At 46.5% G+C, this 20,458-nt stretch overlaps 1 protein-coding gene across 1 annotated transcript in view; it reads right to left on the bottom strand.

Moving 5' to 3' along the window:
- Positions 1 to 613: 613 nt before the first annotated feature.
- Positions 614 to 20,458, bottom strand: part of LOC119381647 (ubiquitin-like modifier-activating enzyme 1) — a 43,063-nt gene continuing 23,218 nt past the window's right edge. The window contains exons 13-26 of the mRNA XM_049412854.1: positions 19,967 to 20,119; positions 16,855 to 17,017; positions 15,129 to 15,325; positions 14,577 to 14,641; positions 13,742 to 13,793; positions 11,774 to 11,920; positions 11,625 to 11,699; positions 11,273 to 11,471; positions 9,066 to 9,334; positions 6,008 to 6,113; positions 5,617 to 5,621; positions 4,428 to 4,511; positions 3,163 to 3,257; positions 614 to 752 (exon numbers count right to left, since the gene is read on the bottom strand). Coding sequence (XP_049268811.1) covers positions 614 to 752; positions 3,163 to 3,257; positions 4,428 to 4,511; positions 5,617 to 5,621; positions 6,008 to 6,113; positions 9,066 to 9,334; positions 11,273 to 11,471; positions 11,625 to 11,699; positions 11,774 to 11,920; positions 13,742 to 13,793; positions 14,577 to 14,641; positions 15,129 to 15,325; positions 16,855 to 17,017; positions 19,967 to 20,119 — 1,749 coding nt within the window. The remainder of the gene's footprint in view (positions 753 to 3,162; positions 3,258 to 4,427; positions 4,512 to 5,616; positions 5,622 to 6,007; positions 6,114 to 9,065; positions 9,335 to 11,272; positions 11,472 to 11,624; positions 11,700 to 11,773; positions 11,921 to 13,741; positions 13,794 to 14,576; positions 14,642 to 15,128; positions 15,326 to 16,854; positions 17,018 to 19,966; positions 20,120 to 20,458) is intronic.

Here is a 20,458-nt window from a genome sequence, read left to right as displayed (position 1 = left end):
AAAAAAAAAAATCCTGGCTACGTGCCTGCGTCACAGATCTGTGTGCCGACGTGATCGAGCGCTGCACCCGCTAGGTGGTGATAGTGGCCCCCGGAGGCTTGTCGTTTTTAAAGCCGAAACTTCCACTCGGTCGATAATGAGGAGCCTGTAATAATTATCTTTCGCGCGCTGCAGCTAACGATGTGCCGTGTTATGACTAACAGGCCCCCAGCAACACATTGCAGCAAAAAAAAAAAAAAAAAGCGCGCGGCCAGAATTGTTGTCAGTACCCCTTTAAAGCTTAAGCTATGTATCATTGTCGGACACATAATATTCCCACTCACACTGACACTTATGTTTTAATATTTAAAAAAAAATTATGAGCGAAAAGATGTATGAGGGCTGCGACAGGGATGAAAATTAGTGGTTTCATAATAACAACAATAAAAAAAACGCGCGAAGAAACGGAAGGAATGTGCATTTATTCCGTTTACTTGCTTACAAGCAATTTTATACTGTTTATGCATAATCACTATAAACTCACTAACTGCCTTCGGTATGCGCAAAACTGCGATGGATCGCAGAGCGTGCCTAAAACAGAGACGTACGTTTTTCGCGCACGAGACGGCGTTGGTTACCTTGACAGCTCGTAGCGTACTCGTGGAAGCTCGACGTCCCGACCATTCACGTCTCTACACTTGAGGTCAAACACCAGGAAGCGCTTGTCCGGATCGATCTCTTGTTGGGACACCGCCTCGACCAATTCGCTCATGCTGCGGAGATGAAACGGGAACGCCAAGGGCTACAGAGCAAAGGCCTCATTTAACTAGCATGGGCACGACAATTTATGACCGTCTTAAGACAGTACTTTAAAGGTGGATAGGCATGCCAGTTCAACGTAGTGTTGCGAAGCCAGGTGTCACGAATATTTACTAGAGGGCTAGTCGCTCTGGCCCATGCAGCTAGGCGAAATTTTTCACTTTCGCATGTGTTTTGCATATGTGTTCGTGCGTACAAACGACGAACACACATATAAGGTTGAATAAAAGACGAGGACGCCGACCAGAGGATGAAAAAAAGCAACAATGTACTGACCTCGCCGTGCATGCACAATTAAGCTTCAAATCATGAGGCAGACTGGGGCAAGGCACGTGTCGTCGCCACCGAGAAAGACCTCACCTCCAGGTTGTATCGGGAATCTCTGATGTTACAAACAAAAAAAAGCACGCTTAACCGCACGGACGGGAATCTGCCCCCCCCCCCCCCCCCCCCCCCCCCCCCCCCGCATACGCAAGATGTTTTGGTCACGTGCGTCAGCCTATTTAAACGCCCCTTCCTTCGCTTTTATTGTGAACAAGGCTCCCGTTATGAGTGTTGAAACGTCAATACATTGTTTATCCTCTTGTGGTCGGCGTACTCGTCTGTTATTCACTAATTCTTCCCGACTAGACGGGTGTCCGCCAAAGCCTCGATTTCATACAGAAAGGGTGGTTAAACACCCCCCCCCCCCCCCCCCCCCCGAAAAAAAATTTCTCGCTACGCGATGACTAGTCGCTTGATTATGACTAGGGCTTCGTGTTTTCGGATAAATCCGAAAACACGATCCAAATATCCAATAAACACTCCAATAAACACTCGCCATAAAAATATTTGACAATGCGGATTTGTCCGACAAACCCCGATTTTAAGGGTCAATATGACACTGTTCCGTTCTTTAACGAAAGGGCATATTCTAAGCCGTCATTGATACATCGGCCGGTTTGGCCGATATAAAGATTACCTCACCTCAACAGTATCTCGTAGACCGCACCCATCGTACATTTAACAAACCGCTTGTCACGCACGGAGTGAAAGGCGTATGTAGGGCCTTCGGGAGCGCGCGAGACTCTTGATATGCGGTCCCCTAGCGGCATGGGGCGCGCCAGACGACATCGATAATGAGTGTTGGGTTTAACGTCTCAAAACCACGTTTTAATTATGGGGGACGCCGTAGTGAAGGGCTACGGAAATTTCGACCACCTGGGGTTCTTTAACGTGCATCTATATCTAAGTACACGGGCCTCAAGCACCTCCACCTGTTATCGAAAATGCGGCCACCACGACCGGTATTTGCGCTATTTGACCTCTGGGTCAGCAGTCGAGCAGCGCAGCCACCAGACCACCGTGGCGGGTCTATAGACGACATCGAACATACGGACCTCGCAAACTGTGCTTCCGTCTATCACAACAAGCTTTAAGGTTGTAATACGCACAAACGTAGGTGTCTTCTTTTCTACTGTTTGTGCTTGTGTGTATACGCGTTTGTGCGTTCAAACCTTTCCTACGACAAAAATGCGCTTTGTGTGCTGTGATGTTTTCGTGTTCAGATATCATTTCATTTAAGATACTGTAGTATTGAGAATAGCGCAATATTAAACACCCAATTTCGGAGAAGTGGGGATTTAGGAAACATAAACTCCGATAAACGTCGAATTTCGGCCAAAAAAAAAAAAAAACTCCGGAATACACCCTCGGAATTTCAAAAATAAATAAATAAACTCCGCAAACGCGGAGCCGTTATGACGGATCCTGAGTGGTCTTTTTCACGAACTAGATGCGAGAGGGATGGATGGAACACGAGCACGTTCCAGGAACGCATCCCAACACAATACGAAACGTTTGGTTCTCTTTGGCGGCGTAGTTCATCTTTTGATGAAAAGAATCAGGTGGTCTAGACCAAGGATTCCTTCCCAATACTGAATTCGTAACATAACGATATTTACTAACTGACATGTTATAGCGCTGAGGAACACTCACAAAAGGCGAAACACAAAGAAGACTGGACAGGCTTTAGTCCCATCTTCTCCGTGTTTCTTCTTTTGTCAGTGTGCTGCAATATGTCGCTCAGCCAACACCAACTTTCCCAGCAACACATTCTTCAGCAATAACGACATTGGTTCACCTTACCTCTTCTGTTCATCCCCTCTATATGTGTAGAGTGTCTGAGAATGCATCGTTGATTTAAACCGCAATCTTTTAGGACAGCGAAACCAACCGAGCTTTGCTAGACCCCGCCTTAATCAAGGTTAATGCGTTGATGCGCATGTAGCAACTTCATTACTGCACGTGCACTTCTCACCTCTGAACGCGACAGTTCTCAATAGACGTGTCCGTTTTTAGGTGAATAAAGGTCATTGCACTCACGATAGTTCGAGGCGACTCGCGGACGACGGCAGAGAGGTGGCGTAGAGCGTTCGGGATCCTTCGGATAGCTCGACGATATTGACCTTGTGGTTATTCTGTGCAAACAACATGATAAGCGAAAATTACGAATTCTGTGAGGAACAAAAACTTTTCTCGGAATGTGTGAACAAAAGAAATAATTTCCGGAATAGAATTTCCTCTAAGTCGAGCGCCCCCATTGGCCCCCTCCGAAACACTTAAGTGGTGCTTCAGTTTTTCAAGGAATGTAAATTTGAAATTTTCACTGAATTATAGCAGGCGAAGGCGCGTCGCTAAATGCATACCTAGACGATAAGGACGACTCGTCTCGTCTGCGTTGTCCCTTCTTGTCACTTTGCGTCTCGTGCAGCTTATCGATATCAACCACTGCCGAATCACCAGAGCTTCAGCTCGTCTTAGGCGTGTTATTTCTACGATTTTATTAATCACGCTCACGCTGTGGATCCAAAGGATTCACTTCTAATAGTTTACGCCGAATAGGGCAAACAAATTCTTCATACAGCGTTTGCGAGACCTACAGAGGCATGCATAATGTTTCTTAATTGCGACCCTCGTTAGGTTTCACTGTATAAGGCAGACTCCAGAACAGGTGTTTAGATTTCTTACGACCGATGAGTTGCATATTGCCAGTGCGATTTGGTGTCGTCACGCGACTCATCTCTCACGGGGGCTTCTACAAATGAGGTGAATGAGAAAACTGTAGCTGAAGATATACGCTGGTGCGTTATATTGAGCACAAATAAGCACGCACTGTCACAATTAAAACACTTTCTAGCATCAGCTGGCACAGACTCTACTTGGAATGTTTCTATAGGTGCGGAGGGGCCACTTGACCGACGCCAAGAAATGGATAGCGCGCTCAGGAACGCCGGCACAAGCAAAACAGATGCGATACACTTTTCCAGCGAATCACTTCGCCTCTAAGGCTGTCTTACGCCTTCAAGCAATGAGAGTGCTTCCTGTTCTAATTGCTTTCCCATGTATGAGGAAAGCAGCATACCTAAGTTACTGATTGTGACAGAAGCGCGTCCTTTCTTCCCACGAAGTCTCTAAATTAATTACACGATTGTGACAGCGATTCCATGCTTATTACAGATTAGTCTCGCCAAAGCGATATATTCAGCTGCCCAGAGAACTACGAATACAAGACGTGTTTCTTATAGCGCAAACGTATTTATCGGAATGTTTAAAGGTGAATCCGGTTACATCGAAAGAACACCACCCACCTGGAAATATTCGAGAAACTCCCGCAGGGTAAGCTCCCCTTCAACATCGAGATAGTCCCAGACCGTGAATTCCTGGTCGTTATACTGTGGAGAAAAATCACGCATCGAGTGCGTCGAGAATGCATTCCATAATGCTTCAGCACAGCGCTATAAGTGAGGCCGAAGCCATGCGTGTCGCAGTCACTGCGTCATGCAGTGTATGTACATTTGTTCATAGCTATCAGTATACGATGGCCGAAGGAATGTCCTTTTTTAAAAGTGCAGTAGTTGCTCGTTGTGTCAGCACGGTCACGCACACTCGGGTACCGGTGGTAGAATGTTTCTGATTAGCATAATAATCATTTCATTCTTTTAACCAAACAGCTTAGTAGCCGAGTAAGTGGGAAAATTTCGTAAAACATATATGGATACCGGTAAGCCTTATAGTTCCTGATGAGAGAAGCTTTGAGTTTCAATAGTTATACCTTATCTGGCTGAATGAGCTCTTTCAGGCGCGACCGATGCCTATCGGATCGATAAATCTGGGCCCGTATTCTCAAACGATCGCGAAAGGCGATAGTATCGCGTTTGGTGACGTAGAATTTGATGCGTTCAATAAGTAAAAAAAAGACTTGCCCGTGACGTCATTGTTGCAACTGGCCGTTGGTAGTACGAATGTCTCACAACACGGGAGTGAGCGCACTGTACGAGTGCAGAACCCGAGTACGGCGTTTTCGAGCGTGCGCTGCTGCTTCTACGCAGTGGCCAGGCTTGGCCGGCTTGGCTGTGCCTACTTGAAGTGTAAGACGTGTTGAAAGTGCTTTCAACGTTTTTTTGTTCGATTATTTAATGCACAGTATAATATTTAAAGAATGCAACTTTGCGTGAAACGTATTTTCGTTGAGAGTTTAACACGGCGTACTCGGAGAGTTCAGCTGTAGCGTGCCGCCGCAGCGACATCGTCTCAAGATCTCAACATGTTGCCGGCTCGCGATAAGCCACGCGAGCAACGCACGGTTCATGCTCCTGGGACGTTCAAACCACGAAAAAACACGCGCTGGCAAAGAACGAGTGCTGATGACACCCCAAGGTAATGCTCGATGAAAGCTTCAGCGTAAAAAATGCTGCGTATATCCGCCGAGGATTGAATACTAGAAGCTACCGCCTACGTCACTGAAATGCTAGACTTCACCACGAACCGACGGTTGACGGTGCCTTCGCTTATTGCAAATATGTCGAGAGCACCGTCGAGCACCATGACGCAAAATTGACGTCGGCGGAATTACCAGATGGCGCCCTAACTTTTCCGGTTTGCTCAATAGCCAATCAGCGCGCACCAAAGGCGATACTTTTGCGATTGTCGCCTTTTGGGAATACGGGCCCTGCTGCCGAGCTATGCCTCCCTGACCGTGCAGCTGCATCTAAAATTTAGGTTCGATTGCGTCATGGATGTGGCGCGAAAACGGCGCGATGTGTTCATGGATCCCATGCATGATCGAATAGCGACTTCTATACTCTGATACAGTTAAGTATACAGTAAACTACTATACAGTAAAGTATACACATTATGACTATTGCGCATAAAAACGATAACGGCATACCTTTTTTCTTTATGGGCGCAACGGGTTCCGCAAAGCTGAAGAAAGGCAGTGCCAAGTTGACAAACCCATTCTTGAATAGCTTAGGCTCGTCATGTCTTTGAGCGACCTGCAAAAAAAAAGGATGCATTTGGCGAAGAGCCATTTCAGTCATCATCTCGCAAGATATTACATTCCATTACTAGTCATGAAAATCTAACGATGTTCATGACAAATCAAGTTAAAATATTGTCACGTGCTCGTGACGTTGAAGAAGGCAGTAGTCGGCGTGTTCAGGGCGAAACTCATTATTCGGGTGAACTTGTGCTCAAGAAATGAAAGGATGACGTACAAGCGATAGACGGTACACTGATAGCGGCGAGTGCTGTCGTCGGTAATCTGATCCGCTGTAAGGTGCGTCGGCATTTATACATACGGCATCGGAGATTCCAGCGTTATCGTTGGTGGCCACGTTAGTTCCAGAATAAACTCTGCTGTTCTCGTTGCGCGCTCAAGCTTATCAGAAGATTCTAAAATAATCTGGAAGCTTCCCAGGAACTCTGGCGCTGTTTGCGCAAGGAAGTGGTTATACGTGTAACGGACCGGTTACATAAAAATATACAAAGACAATTTAACTGAAAGGATGGATGAGTGGATGGATGCTACGAGCCTCCCCTTTATAAAGCGGCGGTGAGCTGTGCGACACCAAGCTCGGAAAAAAACTTCATTACTATTTTTTAATTGGACCTAACGCCTTGTCTGCGCAATTAAAATTTCCCTTCCCATAGAAAGAAAAAAGCTCATAAATTCACAGCCCAGCATTCTGTGCCTTAAGGCAGAGTAATTTTAGTTTTTCCATAATTTTTTTTATCCTTTCTCCTTTTCCGCCACGAGTCCTCCAAACGTCTTTCACTTTTTTTTCACCGTGGACCTGTTTACTTTTCCAGTGCTGTTCCTAAAACCCAAGGATTCATGTAAACTACTGCCCAAGCATACACCCGTTTGGATATCTTCACATTCCATTGAAACGTCCCCTGCCGTTTCCTTTTCCCTAAGCAAGTAGATGAGTCTTCTTCACTAAATCTCGCTATGTAACTACGCGTTCTAAGGCAATCCGAATTCGCTTCGAACAGTAAAACTCTTCCCTTTGAATTATCCCAATAAGCTTCCCTCCCTATTTCGTCTTTACACTTTCGGTAGTAACTCAGGGTCGGTATTTTCTCCATCGTTACTATAAAATAAATCCTCTCCGCCCCTCTGACTTTTCGCTTAACGCTCTTCGTTACCATATCGCGCACACTGCTAGCCTTGTACTTGCTGGTGAGTTTCTTAGTTATTTTTCTCCACTGTCGTTCAACGCTCTTCCTATGCAAATACCGGAACACTTTCTCTGCCCATCCACTGTCCTCCATATTCCTTAGCCTCTATTCGAACCTCCTTTTGTTTTGAGCTTCTATCACCTCAAAACTTGTCCATATCATATCGCATTTTACAGCCTCATGTGTCGTCATCCCGTAAGCACCCAATGCGAGGCGTCCCACAGTCCTTTGATTCGCGTCCAGTCTTGATTACACGCCTGACTTCACGCACACAATTACCACATGTAAGCCCTCGAATCATCACACCTTTCCACAAACATCTAAGCACCTCGTACCTAGTGCATCCCCATAACACTCCGTGCTTCATTAATGCAGCATCTCTCTTTCCCTTCGCTGTCGTGGCTAAAGTACAAACTTCTGGCTCTTAATTGTTTCTCTCCCAACTCAATGAAGGCCGCGTAGCAGCTATTAAGCGTTTCTTAATGTTCCTGTCATGCTTGGTTTTGAAAATATTAACTTGAATTTGCTTAAGTTTCGCAGATGACGCGAAACGTCAATCTAGTGTTGCTGCATGTACAGTCAACCACAAAAGTTTACTTACCACGCGAGCGCGTGCTAAACTGCTTGTCCGTGCCACCTAGTGGTGCGCCACCTGCCGTCGACCGCAGAGATAGATCCTGGCCTTTCAATTTTCTACTGCCGCGCAGCGCATTGTTCGCAGTATTCAACACAAATCGCTTATCTGCAGTACGTGGGTCACACTTCTTTGATGGCAGAAATAAAGCTATCACGGCGTGCCTCGAACAATGTGCCCGTTCGATATCACTTTGCGAGGAAGATTGCGACCCTAATAACAGTTATACTGATATACTGCTCCGAAAAAAGTAGCACGTAGCCGCGGCTGCCGAAGAGCGCGTCGCGTTAAAGGCCCCCCTAACCACCCCGCGTTCAAAGACGAGGGAGTGGATTCTTTCTCGCCTTCGCTACCCTTCCTACAGGCGATATCTCCTCCTCGCCACTTATTTCTTAAAAGCGCGTGTGCAACTTTAGCACTATAAGCGTTGAGCCTATCAGGATTTCGCGCTTGTCGGCTACATGCTGTTATCACCGCTTGCGTAGTCGGAAACGCACAAAATGAAGGGAAGTCAGTTGATCGTGCACGATAGTCATGCGAGACAAGGAAGAACGGGTGGGCGCCTTCATGGCGAATCAGTGTAGAAGACAATTCACAAATATTCCGCTTGTATGGACCAGTCGAGAGTATGTTACGTAATGACGTCACGTGAATCCCCGTTCTTGCGTCACGAAGTGCGCCAGAAAGACGAGAAACGTCAGGAGAGAATAACGCGATCGTTTCTTTTTGTATTTTTAGAGGCTGTTGAGGGGCCCTTTAAAAAGTGAAAGGTAGAAAATATCTGCGCTCAGTGAGAAAACAGACAAGCCATTGATTAAGGGAGGGATGCGTCTTTGGCGTAGCGCTGCTGTTGATTGCCGCTGACGTAGTGGAAATGTCGCGAAGAGGTTCTTGGCCACGCGCTTGCGTGGTCCGCAAACATTTGTGGAACACTGCACCATGTCGATACGCAATGTATAACAGCCATTGAAACGGTCGTATAGTGAACTGTTGCTTGAAAGCTCACTCGTTCCAGCTTTTGAATTTTGAACGGAAACACTTTACCCTGTTCGTGAAGTTAATAACACAAAGACGGAGCGATAAAAACAAACCGACAAAAAGATAAAAAACATGTAAAGTAGCGTAAAACCTTGTAAAGCTCGAGGGAGGCGAGGCCCGCGACGAGCGACGCGGTGGTGACGATAGCCGGCATGATCTTGGCCGCGATAAGCTTGCTCTTAAGCTGGTCTGCCGGCTCAATGTTATAGCTGGAGGCGCGCAGGTTGGCGGCAGCCACAATGAAGTCCACGTGAAAGTTCTTGTCGTCTTCTGTATTGAACTCCATCTTGCTGAGAGGCACGTCAACGAGGCGCTTTGGATGGGGCAGCTCCTCCAGAAGTTTTGCAAGCGCGTTGTCATCTACACAAACCGAAAATAAATAGGTAATGGTAAAGCAGCACTGTCATGTTGATGGTTAACTGCGTTTCTGCAATAGCATGCATCATTCGTGCGTGGCTGACTTGAGAGAGTCAACTGCAAAGACTAAAGCCTCGTACAGCGCTATTCTGTTAACTCTCTAAGGAATAAGAGTAACGCGCCTGATAAGTAGGCTATATAAAATTGACGTCTTTCTTATTATCATCGCATTCTTTGTCTTCTGCTTCCTGTGCACATTGTAATAATTACCGAGCTCGGACCATTTCTCTGCTTGGTTCTCGTTCCTTAAGTTGAGTTTAAATTGAGTGATTATTGCTCATGATCAATCGACATTATTTACGGTGATGTCGTGGTCAGTGCAGGCAGATGTGTTGAGCATATCAACAAAACGAAAATGAGACAGAAAGCAACTGCGTTTTAACGCCTAGAGCACTCTCTGGCCGTGTGTGTGTGCGCGATGCTAAGAGTACCACATTTGTCGATGCTAAGAGTACCACATTCGAAAGGTGTGGTACTCTTAGCACCTCGTTTTTCGCTCCTCTCGTTTTTCACCGGAGTTGCGATGCGCGCGCACCCCCTACCTGTACCACCTGTACGCTGCCCTACAGGGCGTGGTCGCCCGTGCGCGCGCGCTTACCTCGTGAGGGGGGCAGTTTGTACGTCTTGTACTTTCACCGTAACGTTTGCGTCCAAGTTACAGAGCGCACGAAGGTCACTTCACTCGCTGCAGCGGCCGCGCTTGCGAAAGGAGCGAGCTACTAGCTAGAAGAGCCAAAGTAGGGGCAGTGGGTTGTGCACAGTCGACGTTTGCAGCGCGCTGCTCAAACACAAAGAAATAACAACTGCGACAGTTGTTAGTTCTCGCTCGTCCTGTGTATACCTGTGCGGTAGTTTCGGGCCTCCTTCTTTGTGTTTGAGTAGTGCGCTGCAAATGTCGAGCTGTGACAATTGTTAGTTTGCGTTCGACCTGTGTGTGTTATTTTCGTGCTTCCTTTGTGCTTGAGCAGCACGCTGCAAGTTTCGAGCTGCTTGCCATTGTTCGCGTGTCATTCCAATTAGTTGTTATTGCACTCATTGCTTCGCCCTTGTGGCGAAACAGTGACATTTTATCGATCAAACGCTATAGTTGAAAGCTCGCTATCTGAGATAAATAGTTTGTATTAGCTTTATGGGTCAGTTGAGGACAAAGATTCGGCAGTGTATGAGCAGTATAATTAACCTGTGCCATCACTGGCGTAGCCGATGGGGGGGGGGGGGGAGGGAGGGAAGACTGGGGATTCTAATGCTCCCACCTCTAAAATTTTTAAATTTGCATTTCTATATATGCACGCACACATACAAACGCACGCACGAACATGCATAAAGTACACGGTTGAACCTCCCCGAAAATACTATTTTTGGCTACGGTACTGATGTGCATTACAAGAATAACATTGTCACGTGGTTGTAAAGAAGCGCATGAAGACAGTCGGAGTAAGTAGTTTAAATTGTTCGCCCTAACGTAATAGGCAGTTCCATTGCGGATATAAGAACAACAAAATAGGCCAATGACCGTTGAGTCTAACTATGGCCGCTTGTATGTTCTTTATCGCCTCTGTTCCAGTTTACACACCGACATGATCTGTAAGCATATTCAGGTAGAAGCAGTAGCTGCAGAAGCTAAGGTGCAATCAGTATTCTGCATATTGTTGAATTGCGGAACTATAACGCAATGATGACATGACATATGCAGTCGCCTGCTGCTCGTCCCACATTTTCGGCTTGGGCTTGTATGGAGACGAATAACCTATGACATTAAGGTGATCTAAATAGGCGGCTTGCAACCAGCAGTTTAAGAGATTCTAATTTTTGCAACCAGAATTTATTGGTGAGGAGCTAAATACTCGCATGATAACGGCGAAAAGGCAAACATGCATGTACCATCGGGTTGTGGGACGTCGGTTTGTGGTGGGTTCGCGTCAATGGCGGCCTCTTGCACGCCTTCATTTTGCGGGCCCAGTGCCGGAACCTCCACACTTTCGAGCATATCGGCGATCTCTTCGCGGTCGGTATTGTGTGCAAGGCCGTACATTGCTGCCCGCAAGTTCGCCGCCGCCACGATGTAGTCCATGTGCAGCGTCTGTTTCGGAAAGGAAAAGCCCTGGTTCAGATATACAACTCAATCAATCAATCAATCAATCAATCAATCAATCAATCAATCAATCAATCAATCAATCAATCAATCAATCAATCAATCAATCAATCAAAAGTTTCGCGCCCATTTTATACTTACGTTCTTGGGGTCGAACTGAATTGGGTGGGGACATCGCTTGTGGCCGGACCAGAAAGGAGCGCCAGACGTCGTTATCTGCGAGTTAAGATGGCAGTATTACACTCGTCCGACAGATTTTGACACAGCCTTCAGAGAAGCCAAAGCCTCACCTGATTTTCGGGGTGGGAGCGTAGCAGTTGCCGTATCTGGTCGTTGTACTGCTCCTGGAAGCGTAGCCTGGCGAAAGAGACGCAGTCGCCGAAACCAGACGCCCGCTCGTCTACTAGGATTGCCTTTATTTCTTTCAACAGCGCCACCTGTAAGTGCAGCACGGCCCAACGAAATTGTATATTCAGATGGAACGTGTCCCAGTTAACTCGGGCCTCGCAGGTATAGAACGCCAGGCCGACGCGAAACACGCAACTAGCGTAAGCTGGCGGAACAGCCTTATAGGCTAGAGCCCGTAGGAAACTCCCTCGGGCCGCCTCACACGTTGTGACCAATGTCGTGTTGTGCCTACTGGTGAATCATTGCTGCTGTCAACGCTTAGATCATTCGAAGAAAATACATAAATATTCATTTCTTGCATAACCGCGAACATTTCGACGTCACATTTCGATATACCACTCTAAAAAATTTTCCGCCAGCTACGTCAATCCTAACTTTTTTTCTGCGTTTAAAATTTGTGGCGCGAAAAGCGAACAAAGTTGGAAAGCGAGCTCACATCCGTGCCCCTCGCGAGAGCGGCAACAGCATTCTCGAAAGGAATTTCAAAGAATCAGCACTGGTCGACGGCTGGCTTATTGCCGCGAAAAAGTGCGTAAGGGATGGTGTCGCTGTTGGCTGCTGTTGCAGCCAACGACTTTTCCGCGCAGCTAATACGCTTCACCGCAATAATTTTGTTTTTCGACGCATCATTACTGTGCTTTGACGAAGCTTCCTACTAGGAGCCAATCAAAAAACAGTCCGACGTTTCACATGCAAAAACAACAGTACGATTACAAGACATGCCGTAGTGGGGGACAATAATAATAATTGTTGGGGTTTAACGTCCCAAAACCACGATATGATTATACGGGCCGCTGTAGTGGAGGGCTCCGGAAATTTTGACCACATGGGGTTCTTTAACGTGAACCCAAATCTAGGTACACGGGACTCAAGCATTTTCGCCTCCATCGAAAATGCGGCCGCCGCGGCCGGGATTCGATCCCGCGACCTTCGGGTCAGCAGTCAAGTGGGGGACACCGGATTAACTCTGAATACACGGGGTTCTTTTACGTACTCTTTTATCTAAGTACAACGGAGTTTTTTTTCTTTATTTCTCCCCCGTCGGAATGCGGCCGCCGTGGCCGGAAACCGAACCCGCTTCCCCGAGCTTAGCAGCGCGATGCCGTAGCAATACCGCGTAGGGAGTCATTGCCCTGGATATATAAATCCTTTGCAGTAAGACTTTTATTGCTCAGTGTAGAAGTCATAAGTGCCGACCTCTGCCTGACTGGGCGCATGTGACTTAATATAAAAATTCAACAAAAGGTACGTTCGTGCTTAGGCCATTCATCGATTAACAGGAATGCTAATCAATCAATCGTTCATACCAAGTGTTTATACTCATTCGACGTGCGATGTGTAAATTAAACTCAGATGACATTCCTACCCCCCCCCCCCCGCCTCGCTTTTTCCCCTGAGACCTGAAGCGGAATCCTGGATGACGTGTAATGATTTAACACTATCACGCTTATATGACTATTGTACAAAAACAACGCAGGAAGAGCTACTCTTAGTATGCTTTCTTTTTAAAACATTAAATACGTTCAGCGGCTCTACTAATATGTCTACCGCATATCGCTACATATATATCATAGTATTTTTACATTTCACAAGTTAAAGAGCGAGCATATAAAACCAGAAGCAGTAGGGATAACGAATAAACGCTGCCCGCCCTAAAGAATTAGTGCTTTCTTGTTCTGTTTTGCAAATTGCCCACGGATGCAGAACTACACAACACGTGCTCCGTTGTCTGCATGCTGCACGGTTGCTGCGTTGCTGAAACGGAGTTATCAGCTGCTTTCTCCACGATTAACATGAAGCGGTCGTGAAGCATATCGGTATCGCAGAAGCAATTGTGCATTAAAAATTACCTTTTCTTTGAGCTGCAACTTTTCCAGAACCCTTGGAATGAAATCAGGATCTCTGAAATGGCGCATAATTTCATCAATATATACTTACGCGTTTTGATTTAAGGGCAGATAGATAGATAGATAGATAGATAGATAGATAGATAGATAGATAGATAGATAGATAGATAGATAGATAGATAGATAGATAGATAGATAGATAGATAGATAGATAGATAGATAGATAGATAGATAGATAGATAGATAGATAGATAGATAGATAGATAGATAGATAGATAGATAGATAGATAGATAGATAGATAGATATCCCTAGTGCGAGAAAAGCAGACAGGTTGGCCGAAGGAACTGTCTCTGCACTGTCACTCTGCCTCATCCGTACGCGAAACAACGACAGGAAAATAATGGATGTTCGAAATGGACCACCGATGCGGGATGCCGGGCCCGTATGTGTATTCGCTGTTATAGTTTTGCTCCACGTGTATCGTAAGTGAATTGACATTTTGGTAAATAAGATGAAGCTTTAGCACGAGTTACGGATGTGACGAGTATATCTTACATTTGAAGACAACATAACAGGAGAGTCAGCCGCATTAGAGTAGCGCGCGCGCACGCACGCACGCACGCACGCACGCACGCACGCACGCACGCACGCACGCACGCACACACACACACACACACACACACACACACACACACACACACACACACACACACACACACACACACACACACACACACACACACACACACACACGTCACTGTGACAGAAGCGACGCGTTTGTACATACATGATTCTACGCTCACGCAGGGATATTTCTAGATACAGCATTGCACTCACCTTATATACCGGTCAGCATTTGCAGCACTCTGCTCGAACAGGACCTTAAATTCTTCACGGGCCCACTGCAAAGAGGATTAGGTAAATCTCCAGGGAAAATAGATTTCCGAATCAAACCATTCAGGAGTGTACATGACAAAAAAAAAATGGGCCCCCTAATTTGAAACTGAGTATGGAACATTTAATCATTTGTAAAAAGAACAAATATAAAATTTGCGCGAGTCTATTTAGTAACAGTAGATATCGGGGTTACCACAAAAATAACATTTAAAAAAGCAATATAGCATCATACTAACAAGTCCGCGTACAGCTAGCTGTCTTCTGTGTTTGCTGAACTATGATAACGTGAAACCACGCAGTCTTCTAAGGAATGCATACGTGGTCGGACGAACAAAGACATAAACACAGCGGGGCGAACGTGCAACTGCGATTAGGCTTTGCCTCCCCCCCCCTCCCCCATCCCCCTAATAGGGAACCCTGCGCACTGCGTTCAGCTCTTCGCAGCGTGTTCACCTATAGAAGGGGCTCTCAAATGCAAGTAGCGAGACGTACCAGCAAGATGTGCTCGATATTGCTGGGAAAGTACTTGATGGTATCAGCTGGTACCGACTCTTCAGGCGGGTCCTGAGAAGCCGAGTAGTTCTCGGTTATGTGTGGTACAACCACCTGCACGCTCCCTTTTGTGCCCATGATGCCGGAATCGATGAGCGGCTTCCCATAGTGTACGCAGCACCGGTCCATGTAGTGACCTGCACGCCCCAACACCGTACGATGAGCCTCCGACCCATTCATGAACAACACACTACTACCACCGGCTGCATCGTTGTAGAAAAGTACAACAGCTGGCACCGCGGTCATGCAGAGTTTTTGCATTGCTCAATAATTTTGTTACAGTCACTCGGTAACCTTGCTGAATAAAGGTAACGCCGTGAAAAGCAAAGTTTCAATTTTCTTCTCCTAAGTTTATTTGAAGGGTTGTTCCACATGCCACATGATAGCTGCGACCTTAATGGAAACCGGCAGATAATGAAGCCAAAGGTGGTAAAGTGGACGTTAACTTAAGTGTATTGTAGTAGTTGTGGTAGAGATGCGAACAAAGTAAAGTGGACGAAAAGACAACTTGCCGCCGGCAGGGCAAGTTGTCCTTTCGTCCACTTTACTTTTTTCACATCGATATCACAATCGCTACAATACATTTAAAAGAATACAATTAACGCCCCCTATACCCTCCTTGCCTTCATTATCTGAAAAAAGTTATGTCAAACAAAGAAACGTGCCCTCATAATTCCCTTCCTTCGATCAACGGTAGCTGCGAAGGACGTTGGCTAACTCACCAAAATAAATGTGAAGAATTGAAACAAAGGAAGGAAAAAGTACCCTTTGTGCACGTTTACAAATGGCATAATAAATGAAATTGGGAGAGAATATTCGTGACAACACAAGTAGCAGTGCATTGCTCTTTGAGGAGCGAGCTGGCTGCCCGAGGACAAAAATAAAACGGGTGCAAAATATTCGCAACAGGAAGAGGCGTGCGCCTGCGACAACAATAGTCCGGAAACTACTCAGCCGTTGTAATGGAATGCCGGACCGTTTCTACAAGCAATGCTTGTAGAAAGAGTCCGGTATTCAGTGCGGATTGAAGTGCAGAGGTCAGTGGTAGAGATAAGCGACGTACTTTTAAAGCATTGCTTTCTAAAGAGAGAAAAAGCAGGGAACTGTACATCAGGAGTCGTTACAGACATAGGTAGCAGTGCAATGTCGAAATAAAGGCTTGAATGCGCAGGAAAAAAGATTAAAAAGAGATAACAAGAGTGACAGACGTATACAACCGATGCAATAACCTGCGATTATAACATAGAGGTTGGGGGTCACTCGTTTGCCATAATCACCGCACGTTTCAAAGGGCTGAAAGTACAGACCACCATCATAATCAAATGTAGATCTAGCGCACGTATCTGCACAAGAAGTAAAAAAAACGATAAATGAAAGATAGGAAAGCAATACAGGACCAACTCCCGTTGGCTACCACGAATTGCACGCCCGCGAATACTGAACAAATCGCAAGCGAGGACTGCGACCTCTGTACAGAACACTGCGCGAGTAACCCGGAAGATATGGGTATGGCGCACGCCTTTGTCTTTTCCTTTCGCAAGACGTTTGGCATTTCAATTAAACGGGCAAGGTTTATTACTATTTCCCGTGTTTTACGTTGCATCACACTCTTCTTGCGCGTGCATATGTATAGCTCACGCTGTATGAGATTGAAGCGGGCACTTACGCGTCTCAGCGTTGTCAACTGCAATGGCCACGCCGTCTAAAGACTCGAAGAAGTCATCGCTGATTATATTTGTTTCCGGACCCACTTCGTCTACTCCGACGGCGATGTTGATATCTTGATTAAGTTCGACAATGCTTTGCCCGGCCATGACAGACTTCAAAGCCTGCGCGGCGTAAGGGGGAAAAAGAATAGGAGAGATACATTCAAGCAGAACGAACTCAGGTTTATGTGTATGTACAGACGGGTCCACTGTTAAAGGGAACACTTGCGCGCATGACATGTTTGGATTTCGCTCTCTTGCAAAAGCATAGTGGCTTAAATTTCCATAAGATTACTGGTGGTTGACAGTTCTGAGTTCTTTTGACAAACTAGTGCAGTGTATGAACAATGTTTCCCCATGCACTAGCTGCTAGAGGGCCAGCAATATGAAAGGTGCTCATTTGAGTGTTCCCTTTAACAATGGACCATACTGTACATACATAACATACAGACTCCGACATATATTACGACAGACACATTAATAAAATGGTGATGGCTTTATTTACGCCCCACCTGCATTACTATAGGCTCACTACGGCAAAAATTAGACGATCAATGCGAAGTATGTGACATATCTGAAAGATTAGAAAGTTGGTCTAATTTGCAGGAATTAATCGTAGAAGATGCACCTATGTGCGAGGAGTACGAATGGTAGCGTCCGCGCATACAATGGGTAGACAACTGAATCATTCACTCTAAGAAAAAATGATGACCTGTCACTCTTTTAGAGCGAAAGCACTAGTACTCCATGCCTCGCAAGGCCATTCATCTCGTCGGAATGACCTTGAGCAATGAAAAAAGAAAAGAAAGTAAATACACGAAACGAGCCAGGAGCCATCAGTAGGCGCAAATGAAGGCGACGACAGGGCTTACCATCAAGCTTATTGTCATTCAGTGTCAGTCATTGTAAATCGTTGTCAGTCGTTTGCAATAGACAGCCAAGCCCACTATCCCGTTTATTATGAGCCATTAATACGGCGGCGGCGCTCAGCTTCTCTTTCGACGGCGTGAACTGCAGCGTCCTCCTAGCAGTGGCGGCGATTAGCTTGTGCTTTGCTGAACTTCAGTTGATGGCGCAAATGCTAAGAAAGGAACGAAGACACGTAAGACACGGACGAGCGCACATGTCTTAACATTTGCGCCATCAATTGAAGTTCAGCTATGCACCAACTAGCCCGACAGCAAAAGTTATTAGCTTGTGCTTTGTCGGCGCCGATTGCAAATACTACGGCGCAACCTCGCACTCACGTGTGCAACTCCGCTTTCCTCTTCACAATATCGCTATACTGTCCGCGCTTGGTGTTTGCTTTCATCGCTGTGCTCGTTCAGGATACAGCAAGGGACGACGCTCAACACAGGAACGGGTACACCTAATAATTGGGCTCTAAAAAACCGAGTTAATTACCTTACCATGGCTGAGGTCATAGGAGTACGATTTATTTTCCCGCTTATTTCGCTTTAGAAGTTCACCTCTTTGTGCTTCTTAAGTTCATCGAATTATCCGTGTCTCTCGTAGTCGACGTTGCTTTCCTGACCACGTTCAATTTCGCCAATGCTTCAAGAACGTACTACCACTATAAAAAGAAACGCGAACAGCGGAAAGCGTGGCTTTCGGCACAGTCATAGTCCGAATGTACGAGTCCAACTCCGATATGCCCGGGTTTTATCGTTAGGCGAATCTGTGCTTTCAGCGCTAGAAACTTGTCCCGGGCTGGCGCTAGGCATAACTGGCAGATGATAGGCACACGCGATGCGATAGTGCCAACTGGAGCAAGATTCTCGCGCGTCGCTGATGCCGACTGAAAGCACAGATTGGATTAACGATAAACTAAGGCATATCGAAGTTGGAAACGTACTCTCGGGCTAGCCGACCAACGCTAGGCTGCGCTGACTGCGCTAAATGCCACGCTTTTCGCTGTTCGCGCTTCTTTTCATAGCGAGTTCGTTAGGTTACTTGGTGTGGAATCTCACCAAAATAGGCATATGGTGTGATATCCTGTGCTTTGATGCTGGCTGCCAGAGTCGTTCGCTCAGGCATCACATATACCATGACACAACCTTAACGAAAACCAGCGTTTAATGAAGCCAAGGAAGTTATAGAGGACGTTAATTGTACCGTACCCTATACCTTCCTGCGCGTCATTATCGGCTGGTTTTCATTAAGGATATACCATATTAGCCACATTTTATTGCGATAGCAATTATATGGACAGTCCTGGCTGGAAAATGTCCGTCCCCGTCGCCGTCATTCACCGTATATGTATAAGTATGTATATATATAGAAAAGCCACAAAGAAAAATAATTAAGAAATACTTTCCGACGCGCGGAATCGAACGGGTGACCTCCCGCTTTGCAGCCCGCCGCGTTAGACGTTAGGCCACGAACAACACCGTCCTTCAGCCTGCTAACGGCGAGCTATTTATATACACCACTTACATCAGCATGCTTTCTGAGTTACCACATAGATGGCGTGATGTGCGCACGCGTGGCGCGCTTTAAAGATCGTCGCCCCGTTCCTGCGAACGCCGTTGCTCTTCGCCCTACAGGGCGTGGTCGCCTTCGTGAGCTTATCTCGAGGAAAGAAAGGGGCGGCTGGCGGGGGGGGGGGGGCGAGCGGGGAGTTGTATGTCTTGTGCTTTCCCCGCGATGTGTGCGCTGAAGTCACGGAGCGTACGAAGGTCGCTTCGACGCTGCAGTGGCTGCGTTTGCGAAAGGGGCGCGCTGTTCAAACAGAAATAAGTAACGACTGGGACAGTTCGCGCTCGTCCTGTGTGTACTTGTTCGTTCATTTCGTGCGTCCTGCTTTATGTTTGAGCAGTGCGCTTCCAGTGTCGAGCTGTGACGCATGATAGTTCGCGCTCGTACTGTGTGCGTTCTTTTCGTACGTCCTTTGGGCTCGAGCGACGCGCTGGCAATTTCGAGCTGGTTTCCGTTCTTCGCGTTACATTCCAATTTATTGCTATCGCATTCATTGCTTCGCCGTTGCGGCGAAACTGTGACTTTTTTTCCATTGCTTGTACCACAGTGTCTTGAGTGCGATGCATGAGCGGGAAAAGCCTAAGAAACACTCACGCCGACGTCTTGGGACCGCAGTAGGAACTGCGTGTTGAGGTCTGATCGCTGAACGGAGACCTTATCGGAGACATATATGCAGCCATCGTCCACTCCAATGCCCATCATGGCGAAGTTCTTTAGGAGCTCGCAGCCGATGGCTCCAGCACCCACCTACAAGCGAGGCAGGAGAAACACCTTTTGCTGTGATAATATATTTTAAGCATGAAAATGTGGAGGTGTTTCAGATCACTACACGCGCACGCACGCCCGTACGCCTAAACACAATTCTTCACTGTTTTCTATTTGCTGAAACGAAAATTAGACGTAGTATTGAGGTCATTAGAATAATCACATGGGATAATAGCTGATTCATTTAGCTGCTGCGTAGTTCCTTCATCACGGAGATATAGCCCGTAGGCGAATTATCAAGAGCCCGCCCGCAATAATTGTTTCTATACATTGACCTAGCCAGTAATACTCGTCAGAGGGGCCATACCCTTGAGAGTAAGG

Source organism: Rhipicephalus sanguineus, chromosome 2 (genome assembly GCF_013339695.2).
Source record: "Rhipicephalus sanguineus isolate Rsan-2018 chromosome 2, BIME_Rsan_1.4, whole genome shotgun sequence".
Taxonomy (NCBI): domain Eukaryota; kingdom Metazoa; phylum Arthropoda; class Arachnida; order Ixodida; family Ixodidae; genus Rhipicephalus; species Rhipicephalus sanguineus.
The sequence above is the reverse complement of the archived record's forward strand: the minus strand, read 5'-3'. Positions and strand labels throughout refer to the sequence as shown.